This window comes from Lolium perenne, chromosome 7, assembly GCF_019359855.2.
Source record: "Lolium perenne isolate Kyuss_39 chromosome 7, Kyuss_2.0, whole genome shotgun sequence".
Classification (NCBI taxonomy): Eukaryota; Viridiplantae; Streptophyta; class Magnoliopsida; order Poales; family Poaceae; genus Lolium; species Lolium perenne.
Window position 1 is genome coordinate 129,490,806 of NC_067250.2, and position 13,876 is coordinate 129,504,681.

Sequence of the window (13,876 nt, forward strand, 5' to 3'; positions counted from 1 at the left end):
ATGATCCCATTGTCAATCGACATAAACATTCATATCGGATGACCAATGAGCTAGTTTGCACGATGCTCACTAGGGTCCTAATTTGTTTACATCCCACACTTGTATCAATATTTTCAGTTAATAGCATGCCACAAAAAATATGCCCTTAGAAAATCTTATGTGACCTGAAGTTTTTTTTTGGTTGAAATCATGAAGTGATTGTGGCCTAGTTTCGCTTTACAGCCCCGTCCAAGCAAATTATTCTTGTTAATTAATAATCTGATTATAGGAAAACAAACAGTTTGCCCTTTCGTCACCATCGTTGCACAGTACAAATCATTGTCATCTTTCCTGCTCGCCCGAAGCTTCTCCGTCCTCAGCTCCACCTTCCCTCCGAAGCAACTACCACCGCCGCATCTAGGTCTCGGAGCAAGCCCCACTCCACTCATCCCACCTCCTCGTCGGATGATCGCCGCCGGCACAGCCTCGATGGGCCGTGCCGCCACTCCAACAACCCCCGGGTCCCAGTCCCGGTGGCCGCGTGCCGTGGCGAGGCTCCGCCTGGCGCTCCGTCCCCCAGCCGCGGAGAGTGGTAGCAGCGGGCGCTGGATGGGCTGCTTCAGGCCGGCGCCGGTGCCCGCGCCGTCAGCATCGGCGGTTGCGGTGGCGGTGAAGGAGGCGAAGCGGAAGGGGCCGGAGGTGGAGACGGAGCCAGCGCGCGGCGGAGGGGAGGACGTCTGGAGCGCTCAGGCCGAGGTGGAGGTAGAGCAGGGCGGGGTGTTCCCCGAGCATCTCGTCGTCATGGTCAATGGCCTCGTGGGGAGGTGGATCCGAGTATACTGTTTATTTTGGTCGTCTTTGCGCGCGGTCGGTTTGTGCAACTTTGGAGACTGTTGGTTTTAGTGCCTAAATTTGATCCATTGGATTACAGCGCGGATGACTGGAAGTTTGCCGCACAGCAGTTCGTGAGGCGGATGCCACACAAAGTGATCGTTCATCGTGAGTAACCCAAATCCACATGCTACGGGACTTGCTGTTGGTTTTCTAAGAAGCATAGTTATCTTCTGAACTATATATTGCTAGGTAGAGTAAGTTATCGCCATTTGTCTGCGTGCACCTGTATGCAAGTGTTGACGCTTCATGATAGCTAAAAAATCGAATGGTTATTTGGTAATTGGAGTTCTACTGGAGTCTAGACTTGTGCTTAAGAAATATAGTTGAGATTTGGAAACAAAGTTAACCGAATATAAGTGCCTGTGTGGGATTAAACAGATAACAACTGTCAAGTTTGATTAGCAGGTGGGAGAACCATAAACATGTTTACGCTTGTTTTCTGTTGGTTTTGCAGCACACATTTGAATTAGATGGAGTGATAGCACCCACCAAACCACCATAAAAATTACTAAACATTGATGCGATAAAATCTGCATGGGCCAATGCTATTTTTATCTGTAGTATTATTTGCTTTTGTTGTATGTAGCATCTGTAGTATCATTATCAAAAAATCTGCTTTGGTACCAGTGTGATTCAGAACATGACCGGAGGTCATTCATGTTTTCTTTATTGGTCCAGATTTAAAGAAACTCTGCACTGCAGGAACATATCATACATCCTTTTTTCTGCCTTTTCTTTATTGTTTTCCTATAAGGAGATTTAGACCGTGGTTTTTCATGCAGGGAGTCAATGCAACTCTGCTACACAGACATTTGACGGAGTCGACTTGATGGGGGAAAGGTTAGCGAACGAGGTACTTGTTCTGACTATGGGCCTCTTTGATTCAAATTTTTTTTTATCGAAGTTGAAGGATTGGAAACCTTCGGAATTTTCATATGCCAGTTGTTTGATTTGTAAGATTTAATCCGATAGGATTTTTCCTGAGTATTCTGTTATGCTACATTTCATAGAAAATGTGGCATACTCTTAGTCTTAGGAATAGCTAAGGCAGATTGTTGGAGGCACTCTTACTGTCTGTTTCATCGATCCATCTTGTTTGTGCCTTCCTAATATGAATTAACCCCATTTGCGCATGGTGTACTTGACTACTTGTTATTGTGCACACATAAAGATCTTGTTGGTGTGAAATGTGTTATTTTGTGGAAGTTTGTATCTTGTATACAACATCTGCTTTTTAAGTTGATTTTTTGTTAGATGATGGAAGCGAACAACTCCCCAGGCCTCTGCACCTAAGCTGATAAATCACAAACTGGTTGTGGTTAATTGCGTACCATGTAGAGTGATGGCAAATTGTTACTAGCTGATTAATTATAAACTAGAGGTGATAGCATGATAAGTTGTTACTAATCAAACTTCACTCTCTGAGTTGATAAGTACCATCTGATATTAAACCAAGACAAACTAGAGTTGCTAAGTACCCTCTGGTATTATACCAAGACAAGCTAGATCCATTGATCTTATCTGCTTTTTTATTAATGAAATAACTAAGCTTTCATGACATCATTTCATATTCGTAAATAATGGAACAAAAATAGGTTCTATCAGTTGTCGAGCAAAGAAGAGGCGTGAAGAAGATCTCAATCGTGGCACACTCTCTAGGCGGTCTTGTTGCCAGATACGCTATTGGAAGGCTTTATGAACGCAATATCAGCATTAAATCTCCTGTTGGGAACAGCCGAAATGAAGGTGAACGATTAGAGGGTCTCATTGCCGGCTTAGAACCTATGAATTTTATAACCTTCGCATCACCACATCTGGGTTCAAGTGGAAACAAACAGGTAACACTGATCCCTTTCATTCTTTTATAAACTCGAATTTGATTGCTTAACTGTCTCTTTCACTGGTTTATACTTTATACCCACTTGAGCTATATAGAAGAGAGAATCAACTGGTTCTCTTCATTCATTGCAATCATTATTTAGTGCAACTAGCCTGGTGTCCCAGGCAATTGTGAGGGGAACATCTTAATTATTTAGGTAAAATTATGAAGATCTGTTGGCTGTTTAGGTGTAGTTATGAAGATATAATAGCTGGGATATGTTTGTATACAATTATGAAGATCTAACGGTTGTGATCCATAAATACAAAAGGGTCCACTAAATCACATCTCTTTATTTTTCTACCGCATTGTGATTTGAGTGCATAATAGATTAGTGGATGTATTTGATATTCTAATCTTAAGCTATGGAAAACCTGTACAAAGATACAAATTTCTGAAAGTTATTAATTAGTCATACAAGTTGATAGGTATTATTTTCTTATTTAAAATTAATTTTGATTGTCCAAATAGAGCAAGTAAGAACTTCAATTTCAAATTGAAATAAAGCAAGAGCATTCAAATGCTTCAGTAATGTTAGTCTCATGTTCAGATTCTTCCACCAGCTCCCTTTTCTATGTGGCTTGCCTTTCCTGGAGAGAAGAGCGTCAGAAACTGCACATTTGCTTGTTGGAAGAACTGGAAAGCATTTATTCCTTACAGACAGTGATGATGGAAGGCGACCACTTCTTCTTCAAATGGTTGATGACTGTGATGACATAAAATTCAGGTTATTTTCTGTATGCTCCTCCTTTTGTCTTCAGATATTCTTTTTAGGGCATCTTCATATTGTTGTTGAGTTGTATAGAAATGCATTTATTTTCAACGTATTGTCCATTAGCTGTCCAAAGAAGTTCAAGCATTTATAGGGCATCATGTCCTAGTGTAACATGTTCTCTTGTGCAGATCAGGATTGCGCTCTTTCAAACGACGTGTGGCATATGCGAATGCGAATTTTGACCGTATCCTTTAACTTCTTGAATGAAAAACTTGTGTTCATTATTTATTCTGAATTGCACATTTTACTTCTGACTATATACCCACTTAACCAGCTTCAAAGATATGGTGGGGTGGAGAACATCATCAATCCGGCGTCAACACGAGTTGCCAAAAGTATGTATCAGGAATGGTTTCATGTTTATGGTTTCTTCCCTGTAAGTAAACATTCTGATTTTTATTTGCACTTCCTGTTGCATGTGTTTACCTTTCTTCAACCCTTTTCACAGCACCGACTTCTTGTTCGTGATGAGAAGTATCCACATATTGTTCATGTTGATAGAGGAATTACAAACAGTAATGAAACCGAAGTCAATGCTAATCTCTATGACCCGGAAGGTATGCTGAATTTCTGTTGTCAGCTCTTCACTTGAGATGTACTAAGAGTCTAAGAGTCTAAGAAGAGCCATTTAACATTTTTTTTAATTCACATTATGGTTGCATACCGTGTAGTTTCCAGTCTCTTCTGATTGAGTTATTACATTGAACCTTTTGGGATTTGTTTAGCAGTTTTAGTAAGTTTGGTTGCATGGACTGATTTTGATGCTTTTATCAGTTTCCCGCATGCCCAGTTTAAAATTACTTTGCGCTTATCTTCATAATGAGCTGTTAGCTCGCCCAAACTTGTTAAGTCATTGTTCATCAGTTGTTGACAAGTGGCTATATTTTCCTTTGCATGTCCAGAGGAGATGATAAGAGGCCTGACACAAGTACCGTGGGAACGTGTTGATGTGAGCTTCCAGAAAAGTGGTCAAAGATTGGTTGCTCATAACACCATACAGGTACTATTTTTCACCTTTTGAACCTGCTGCTTGTATTTTGAGCAAAGTATTTGTTTTCATTGTTTTTTTTTTTGCGAAAATTCTGCTGATCTATCAATAATCATCAGTAGAAGTACAAACAGCCCAAGAGTAATAAAAATTACATATAGGTCTTTGGACCACCTAGAGACAACTACAAACTCTAGCACGAGTTGAAGGCGCACCGCCGTCCTCGCCCCTCCATCACCGGAGCCATGCAAAGCTTGTCGTAGTAGATAGGCGGGAAGTCGTCGTGCTATGGCCCCAAAGGACCAGCGCACCAGAGCAACAACCATCACCAATGATGACAATGGTAGATCGAAAGAGAGTGAGATTGACCTGAAACCACGCCAACGAATACGACCGGATCTCATGGGATCCGGGCACACGACTCCGGCCCCCCCCCCCCCCCCCCCCCGATGACGCTAGACGCACCACCGGAATGAGGATAGGGCGGGGACGACCTTATTCTGACTTCACATGTAGCCGCTGCCTCATTATCCCGAAAAAGACACTGGAAAACAACCTAAACAAAGAACGAAAACCCTCCCGCCGGCGAGGAGCCGTGGTTTGCCACACCTCCAAGGCCCCAATGCCACCGGAGGCAGAGCGGACCAGCGGCGTCGCTGGCGAAGGGAACAGAACCCTAGATGAGTTCTCCTGGTCGCCTTCCAATCCTCTAGAGTCCTGTACCGGTTCATGGAAAACAGTATTGTTTTCATTATTGGCATCGCAATAATCACTTTGAATCTTGCTGCTTCCATCTAGTGGCATCTGAACTTTGCTCGGAGAATCTGAGGGGCATTCTTTTAGTTGCATGTGAATCTAGTCCAATGCACTCTGATATCATTAGCATAAATTGCTTGCATGGCATTGATACCCATGTTCTAGTATATTCGGCAGGAGGATAATTTACACATACTAATTCAGTACTTATAAAGAAGAAACATAAAGAACGTGAAGTGAAAATGACAATGGCTTAGTGGCAAAACCCTTTCAACAGTTTTTGGCCTCATTCACTGTTCCATACTAGAATATGCCGGTGTGACAATACTTACATTCTGATGGTACTTCTCTTTACTCTATCAACGTCAGGTGAAGAGCTATTGGCTTAACTCAGACGGAGCTGACGTTATCAACCATATGATGGATAATTTTCTTGCCTAGTTCATGAATTCTAGAGTGCACTGCACCAATATTTCTGCTGATTTTCTTTACAAGACAGTTCAATTTTCCATAGGCAATTTGACCTTGTAGGTTATACATTCTTTTTTTTGTTCCACCCAAGTTCCAATATTGATTCTTTAGGTTTTATGTGCTCCAGATGCAGGTTAGACTCCAGCCTTTTTTTTTTCTTTCTGATCCACATTCCTCGCTGTCAACAAAGCTCCAAAGTGTAATTATAATCTGCCCCTACCTTTTTTTGTATTAGTGAAGTGAGCATACTTACATCAGTTACATGCAACACTGCAACCTGGTTAACGCTGCTCAGCCCATAGGGCCTGCAGAATTTAAACTGACTATCTGCCAGGAAGCTTCAAAGTGTAATTATAATCTGCCCCTACCTTTTTTTTTTGTATTAGTGAAGTGAGCATACTTACGTGCAACACTGCAACCTGGTTAACTCTGCTCAGCCCATAAGCCCTGCAGAATTTAAACTGTCTTATCTGCCAGTTTTGAAAAATTGTGGATTCTTACACCCTAGCCATCACTTTGGTCTCACTCCCACATCGGGCAAGATCAGATCTTGCAGTCCTCTGCCCGGTGCTCCTCCAGTACGTGTGGATACCATAGAGGTGTTGCATGTGTGAAGCTTGAGACGAAGGAGTTCATGGATCTGTGTAAGCTGTTTGTGGGATCAGACTGTACTTCGTGTTGTTGTACTCCATGAAATGCATTAGGGGCGCATTTGGTAGCCTGCATGAGAATCATGGCTCACTGGCGCAGCGGGACGCGTCGCAGACGGGCCATGGGCCATAAAAGCCATGTTGTTTGATGGCCTGCACAAAGTTTTTTTTGGCCCGTGGAGATTTGGGCTCTGCCTGTTTGGTACGTTGGATTTCAGGCATTGTAGGAGCCCAGAACGACGCCCGTGTTATGTGGTTGCAACCCAGAATCTGCTTCTGCTTACCTCTTACCTTCGGTGAGGTTACCAGCGATCAACAACACAAGCAAGAACACAATTCACAGTTTAGGCAAACTTAGCACTGATCATAGTTCAAACATGGTCATAGTTCACGACACATTACGATCATAGTTCACGACACACTATACACGATCATAGTTCAACAGACGGCGGGAAGCAACTAGACACAGACATGGTAGCAGCGACACAGAACCAGGTTAGCTTCGCCATGGTAACGGCACACGGTCATCACCTCAGTGCAGGTGTGGTCGAAGATGACCACATTGTACTAGAAGGTGGACACCTTCTTGAAGATGAGGAACTGGCCTATCTGCAGCTGATGAGCGACGGCGAAGGCCGCCCACCCCTAGTCGATGTATGCGTCATCGCCTTCTCTCACCGTAGTCATCCTCCAGTAGCAGCCAGTGTTGGTGGTGACGATGATGTTCGAAGGAATTTCTCCGAACCACCTGACGAAATCATGAGGGATCCGTAGCCGGTTGAAGGTGGGTCTGAAAACGATACGCAGAACTGGTCCGGCCATATGTCCGGCTGGAAGTGGCCGACGTTAGCCGCCCTTCGCTTCTTCGACGGTCCCTCCTCGGGGGTCTCAGTAGGTGACCCAAGCTTGAGCTTCTCAGTCTGCCACAAGAACACATGGCATTAGAGGTGTGCCTGCTCACAAGTATATAGATGAAAACGAACATTGAAAACATGTGATGCCTCATACATTGGCTCGCACGGTAGCTCAAGGGACTGCCCTCAAACTAAGTCTAGTGTGCAAGTAATCACGCACACGACTAAGTTTGAGGGCAGCACCTTGCCTTCCAGTGTGCCATTGTTCAATCATTGGTCAATGCACTACACAAACAAAATGAGGCATCATATATTGGATCACACGGTAGGCAAAGGGACTGTTCGCAAACTAAGTCTAGTGTGCAAGTAATATGACACACATGACTAAGTTTGAGGGCAGCACCCTGCCTTCCGTTGTGCCATAGTTAAATCATTGGCCATTGCACAACTGAAGAAGTACAAAGCATAGGCCTCATGCAATGAGCACATACGGAGGAGATGTTTGATCAGAACCAATGGCATGGTGATGTTCAGTCATGCTATAGGTTCTGATCAATCATCTCCTCACACTATGATTCCCGGTTACAATCATCGGCCTAGTTCAATCAGAAACAACACAATCTAGGGCAAACTAGCGCGACTCATTCCGCACAACAATCTGAACATGCTAAACCCCAGCACAAAAAACCCTTCCCCTCTTTGCATGCAGAGTAACATCTGGCAGTTCCAGCAATCCAAAGTCCGATCTAAGAAGGATCTACCGTAATCCGATACTAGAGTAACAAATCTAAGCAAATCGAGACCGTGAAAAACAAGAACTGGACAAGAACAACAAGAAATCGGGACGACCACCTTGCAAACATCAATCCGAACGCTATCCTAACGGAAACCCTAGTATATCTAATCTGCATGTCATCGCAAATGACCGACAATGGCATGTTATGGTAGAACGAGTACGAAGGTGAGAAGGAGAGGTCGTTACCGCCATTGTTCCGGCCGAGGACGAGCTCGAGGTCGCGGGTGAACTCGAGATGCCGATGAAGACTGTGGAGTAGGTTGCGGTCGATGTCCCGATGATGCTCGTCGACGTCTCCTCCTCCGGTACCGGTGCTCCTCCGTGCGGCGGTGCGACGGGTTGGTCGGCGGGAGGGAAACCGCCAGGTGATGTGACAGTTTGGGGGAGGTGAGAGTGTGGTCGCGAGTGAGGGGAAGGGGAGGGGTGTGGTGAGGCTAATTATAACGCGTGTTCCCGAAGGGACGCGGCGTCTTCAACTCCCTTCTCCACGCGTGCAGGCTTCTGGCCGCAACGGGGCCTGGCCCCGGAGAAACTGTCATTTCGGACGTTTCTCTAGAGCCTGTTCCGGGGGTGCTTTAAAACCCAGTTCATGCAAGAACGCAGTGGCTTGCAGGCATCCAAGCGGACCGGAATTTGTTGGCCCGATGCGAACCAAGGTCCATGCAGCCTAGCAAACGCGTCCTAGGTTCTCCGTGTTGTTCGTGCAGTGTAGTTCATGTCGTGTACTCCGTGCAATGTACTTTGTTTTCGGGCAGTGTATTTCATACACTTCGGGCGCGTTTGGTAGGCTGCATGCCCCTTGGCTCGCATCGGCCCAGCTTTTTTCGACCTGTTTGGTTACCTAGTCGACGCCGCGTTCTTGGAGGAATCGGTTCTCAAAGCATCATCGGGCCAGGCCCTGGAGGAACGTCCGGTTCGGACGTTTCTAGCGAGCCACCCACGTTTCCTTAGAAGTGGAGAACGCGGCGTCCTCCCAGAGCCACCGCGGGAGATGGCGGGAGATCGCGTAGGACGGCGAAATCTCGGCGCCATGAATTCGGTCATCGCGCTTGAATTTTCGCCAACGTATATAGGGGCGGCTCTCTCACCGACAAATCCAAATCCCCCATTCCCCCATTTCGATCTCATCTAGCATCCCCGATCTAGCGACATGGCCGGCTCTACCTCACCCGCACGGTCGGCGAGGCTTGCGGCGGCGACGACAGCTGTGGCGGCGGCTAGTGGCTGATGCGTGTAGTTGACACGTCCGTTGGGAACCCCAAGAGGAAGGTGTGATGCGCACAGTACCAAGTTTCCCTCAGTAAGAAACCAAGGTTTAATCGAACCAGTAGGAGTCAAGAAGCACGTTGAAGGTTGATGGCGGAGGAGTGTAGTGCGGCGCAACACCAGGGATTCCGACGCCAACGTGGAACCTGCACAACACAATCACAGAACTTTGCCCCAACGTAACAGCGAGGTTGTCAATCTCACCGGCTTGCTGTAAACAAAAGATTAGATGTATAGTGTGGATGATGATGTTTGTTTGCGAAGAACAGTAAAGAACAATTGCAGTAGATTGTATTTCAGATGTAAAGAATAGACCGGGGTCCACAGTTCACTAGCGGTGTCTCTCCCATAAGATAAATAGCATGTTGGGTGAACGAATTACAGTTGGGAAATTGACAAATAAAGAAGTCATAACAATGCACATACATATATCATGATGAGTACTATGAGATTTAATCAGGGCATTACGACAAAGTACATAGACCGCCATCCAGCATGCATCTATGCCTAAAAAGTCCACTTTCAGGTTATCATCCGAACCCCTTCCGGTATTAAGTTGCAAGCAACAGACAATTGCATTAAGTATGGTGCGTAATGTAATCAACACAAATATCCTTAGACAAAGCATCGATGTTTTATCCCTAGTGGCAACAGCACATCCACAACCTTAGAACTTTCATCACTTGTCCTGCATTTAATGGAGGCATGAACCCACTATCGAGCATAAATACTCCCTCTTGGAGTCACAAGTATCAACTTGGCCAGAGCCTCTACTAGCAACGGAGAGCATGCAAGAACATAAACAACTCATATATGATAGATTGATAATCAACTTGACATAGTATTCAATATCCATCGGATCCCAACAAACACAACATGTAGGATTACAAAGAAACGATCTTGATCATGATAGGCAGCTCACAAGATCGAGCATGATAGCACAATTAGGAGAAGACGACCATCTAGCTACTGCTATGGACCCATGGTCCAGGGGTGAACTACTCACACATCAATCCGGAGGCGATCATGGCGATGAAGAGTCCTCCGGGAGATGATTCCCCTCTCCGGCAGGGTGCCGGAGGCGATCTCCTGAATCCCCCGAGATGGGATTGGCGGCGGTTGCGTCTCTGGAAGGTTTTCCGTATCGTGGCTCTCGGTACTGGGGGTTTCGCGACGGAGGCTTTAAGTAGGCGGAAGGGCAGGTCAGGAGGCGTCACGAGGGGCCCACACGCTAGGGCCGCGCGGCCCTGTTGTGTGGCCACCTCGTGGCCCCACTTCTTACCCTCTTCGGTCTTCTGGAAGCTTCGTGTGAAAATAGGACCCTGGGCGTTGATTTCGTCCAATTCCGAGAATATTTCCTTACTAGGATTTCTGAAACCAAAAACAGCAGAAAACAAAGAATCGGCTCTTCGGCATCTCGTCAATAGGTTAGTGCCAGAAAATGCATAATAACGACATATAATGTATATAAAACATGTGAGTATCATCAATAAAGTAGCATGGAACATAAGAAATTATAGATACGTTTGGGACGTATCAAGCATCCCCAAGCTTAGTTCCTACTCGCCCTCGAGTAGGTAAACGATAACAAAGGTAATTTCTGAAGTGACATGCTATCATAATCTTGATCAATACTATTGTAAAGCACATGAGATGAATGCAGTGATTCGAAGCAATGATGAAGATAATGAGTAAACAAATGAATCATATAGCAAAGACTTTTCATGAATAATACTTTCAAGACAAGCATCAATAAGACTTGCATAACAGTTAACTCATAAGCAATAAATTCTTAGTAGAAAGCTTTGAAACAACACAAAGGAAGATATAAGTTTCAGCGGTTGCTTTCAACTTCAACATGTATATCTCATGGATAATTGTCAACACAAAGTAATATAACAAGTGCAATAGGTAAACATGTAAGAATCAATGCACACAGTTTACACAAGTGTTTGCTTCTAAGATAGAAAGAATAGGTAAACTGACTCAACAATAAAGTAGAAGAAAGGCCCTTCGCAGAGGGAAGCATGGATTACTATTTTTGTGCTAGAGCTTTTCATTTTGAAAACAATAAACAATTTTGTCAACGGTAGTAATAAATCATATGAGTTATGTATAAGATATCTTATAAGTTGCAAGCCTCATGCATAGTATACTAATAGTGCCCGCACCTTGTCCTAATTAGCTTGGATTAACACGGATTATCATTGCATAACATATGTTTCAACCAAGTGTCACAAAGGGGTACCTCTATGCCGCCTGTACAAGGGTCTAAGGAGAAGGTTCGCATTGGATTTCTCGCTTTTGATCATTCTCAACTTAGACACCCATACCGGGACAACATAGACAACAGATAATGGACTCCTCTTTTAATGCTTAAGCATTCAACAACAGTTAATATTTCTCATAAGAGATTGAGGTTTTATGTCCAAACTGAAACTTCCACCATGATTCATGGCTTTAGTTAGCGGCCCAATGTTCTTCTCTAACAGTATGCATACTCAAACCATTTGATTGTGAAAACCGTCCTTACTTCAGACAAGACGAACATGCATAGCAACTCACATGATATTCAACAAAGGTAAAAGAGTTGATGGCGTCCCCAGAAAACATGGTTACCGCTCAACAAGCAACTTACTAAGAAATAAGACACATAAGTACATATTCTTCACCACGATAGTTTTTAAGCTATTTTGTCCCATGAGCTATATATTGTAAAGGTAAAGAATAGAAATTTTAAAGGTAGCACTCAAGTAATGTACTTTGGAATGGCGGAGAAATACCATGTGGTAGGTAGGTATGGTGGACACAAATGGCATGGTTATTGGCTCAAGAATTTGGATGCACGAGAAGAATCCCTCTCAATACAAGGCTAGGCTAGCAAGGTTGTTTGAAGCAAACTCAAGTATAAAAGGTGCAGCAAGACTCACATATAAACATATTGTAAGCATTATAAGACTTTACATCGTCTCCTTGTTGTTCAAACACCTTAACCAGAAAATATCTAGACTTAGAGAGAACAATCATGCAAACCAAATTTTAACATGCTCTATGTAGTTATTCATTAATGGGTATAAGGTACATGATGCAAGAGCTTAAACAAGATCTATATGAGCACAACAATTGCCAAGTATCACATTATTCAAGACATTATACCATTTACCACATGCGGCATTTTCCGTTTCCAACCATATATCAATGAATGAGGTAGTTCAACTTTCGCAATGAACATTAAAGATAAAGCTAAGAACACATGTGTTCATACGAAACAGCGGAGTGTAATATCTCCAATATAAAGAATGCTAGGATCCAACTTTATTCAAACAAAATAAAAACTAAAGCAAACAGACGCTCCAAGCAAAGCACATAAGATGTGACGGAATAAAAATATAGTTTCACTAGAGGAACCTGATAATGTTGTCGATGAAGAAGGGGATGCCTTGGGCATCCCCAAGCTTAGATGCTTGAGTCTTCTTGAAATATGCAGGGATGAACCACGGGGGCATCCCCAAGCTTTTACTTTTCACTCTTCTTGATCATATTGTATCATCCTCCTCTCTTGATCCTTGAAAACTTCCTCCACATCAAACTCGAAACAAACTCATTAGAGGGTCAGTGCATAATTCATATATTCAGAGGTGACATAATCATTCTTAATACTTCTGAACATTGCACAAAGCTACTGAAAGTTAATGGAACAAGAAATCCATCAAACATAGCAAAACAGGCAATGCGAAATAAAAGGCAGAATCTGTCAAAACAAAACAGTCCGTAAAGACGAATTTTAAAATGGCACCAGACTTGCTCAGATGAAAATGCCCAAATTGAATGAAAGTTGCGTACATATCTGAGGATCACGCACGTAAATTGGCAGATTTTTCTGAGTTACCTACAGAGAATTCTGCCCAGATTCGTGACAGCAAGAAATCTGTTCCTGCGCAGTAATCCAAATCTAGTATTGACTTTACTATCAAAGACTTTACTTGGCACAACAATGCAATAAAATAAAGATAAGGAGAGGTTGCTACAGTAGTAACAAATTCCAAGACTCAAATATAAAACAAAGTACTGTAGTAAAAACATGGGTTGTCTCCCATAAGCGCTTTTCTTTAACGCCTTTCAGCTAGGCGCAGAAAGTGTGAATCAAGTGTTATCAAGAGATGAAGCATCGACATCATAATTTGTTCTAATAATAGAATCATAAGGTAACTTCATTCTCTTTCTAGGGAAGTGTTCCATACCTTTCTTGAGAGTAAATTGATATTTAATATTACCTTCCTTCATATCAATGGTAGCACCAACATTTCGAAGAAAAGGTCTTCCCAATATAATGGGACAAGATGCATTGCATTCAATATCCAAGACAACAAAATCAACGGGGACAAGGTTATTGTTAACCATAATACGAACATTATTAATCCTCCCAAAGGTTTCTTCGTAGCATTATCAGCAAGATTAACATCCAAATAACAATTTTTCAATGGTGGCAAGTCAAGCATATCATAGATTTTCTTAGGCATAACAGAAATACTTGCACCAAGATCACATAAAGCATTACAATCAAAATC

General features: G+C 43.3%; 1 protein-coding gene across 2 annotated transcripts; it reads left to right on the forward strand.

The window, feature by feature from the left end:
• The first annotated feature begins 293 nt into the window (after window positions 1–293).
• On the forward strand, window positions 294–6,003 carry LOC127318551 (putative lipase ROG1). Of its 2 annotated transcripts, none has more exons than XM_051349027.2 (10): window positions 294–803; window positions 911–978; window positions 1,656–1,726; window positions 2,469–2,711; window positions 3,316–3,479; window positions 3,656–3,711; window positions 3,810–3,862; window positions 3,976–4,084; window positions 4,430–4,527; window positions 5,641–6,003. In XM_051349027.2, the coding sequence occupies exons 1-10, from the start codon at window positions 445–447 to the stop codon at window positions 5,710–5,712; spliced, it is 1,293 nt and encodes a 430-aa protein (XP_051204987.1). In that variant the 5' UTR covers window positions 294–444; the 3' UTR covers window positions 5,713–6,003. The 2 variants fall into 2 exon arrangements, with proteins under 2 accessions (XP_051204987.1, XP_051204988.1); XM_051349028.2 differs by having other exon boundaries at window positions 648–813.
• The last annotated feature ends 7,873 nt before the right edge of the window (window positions 6,004–13,876 follow it).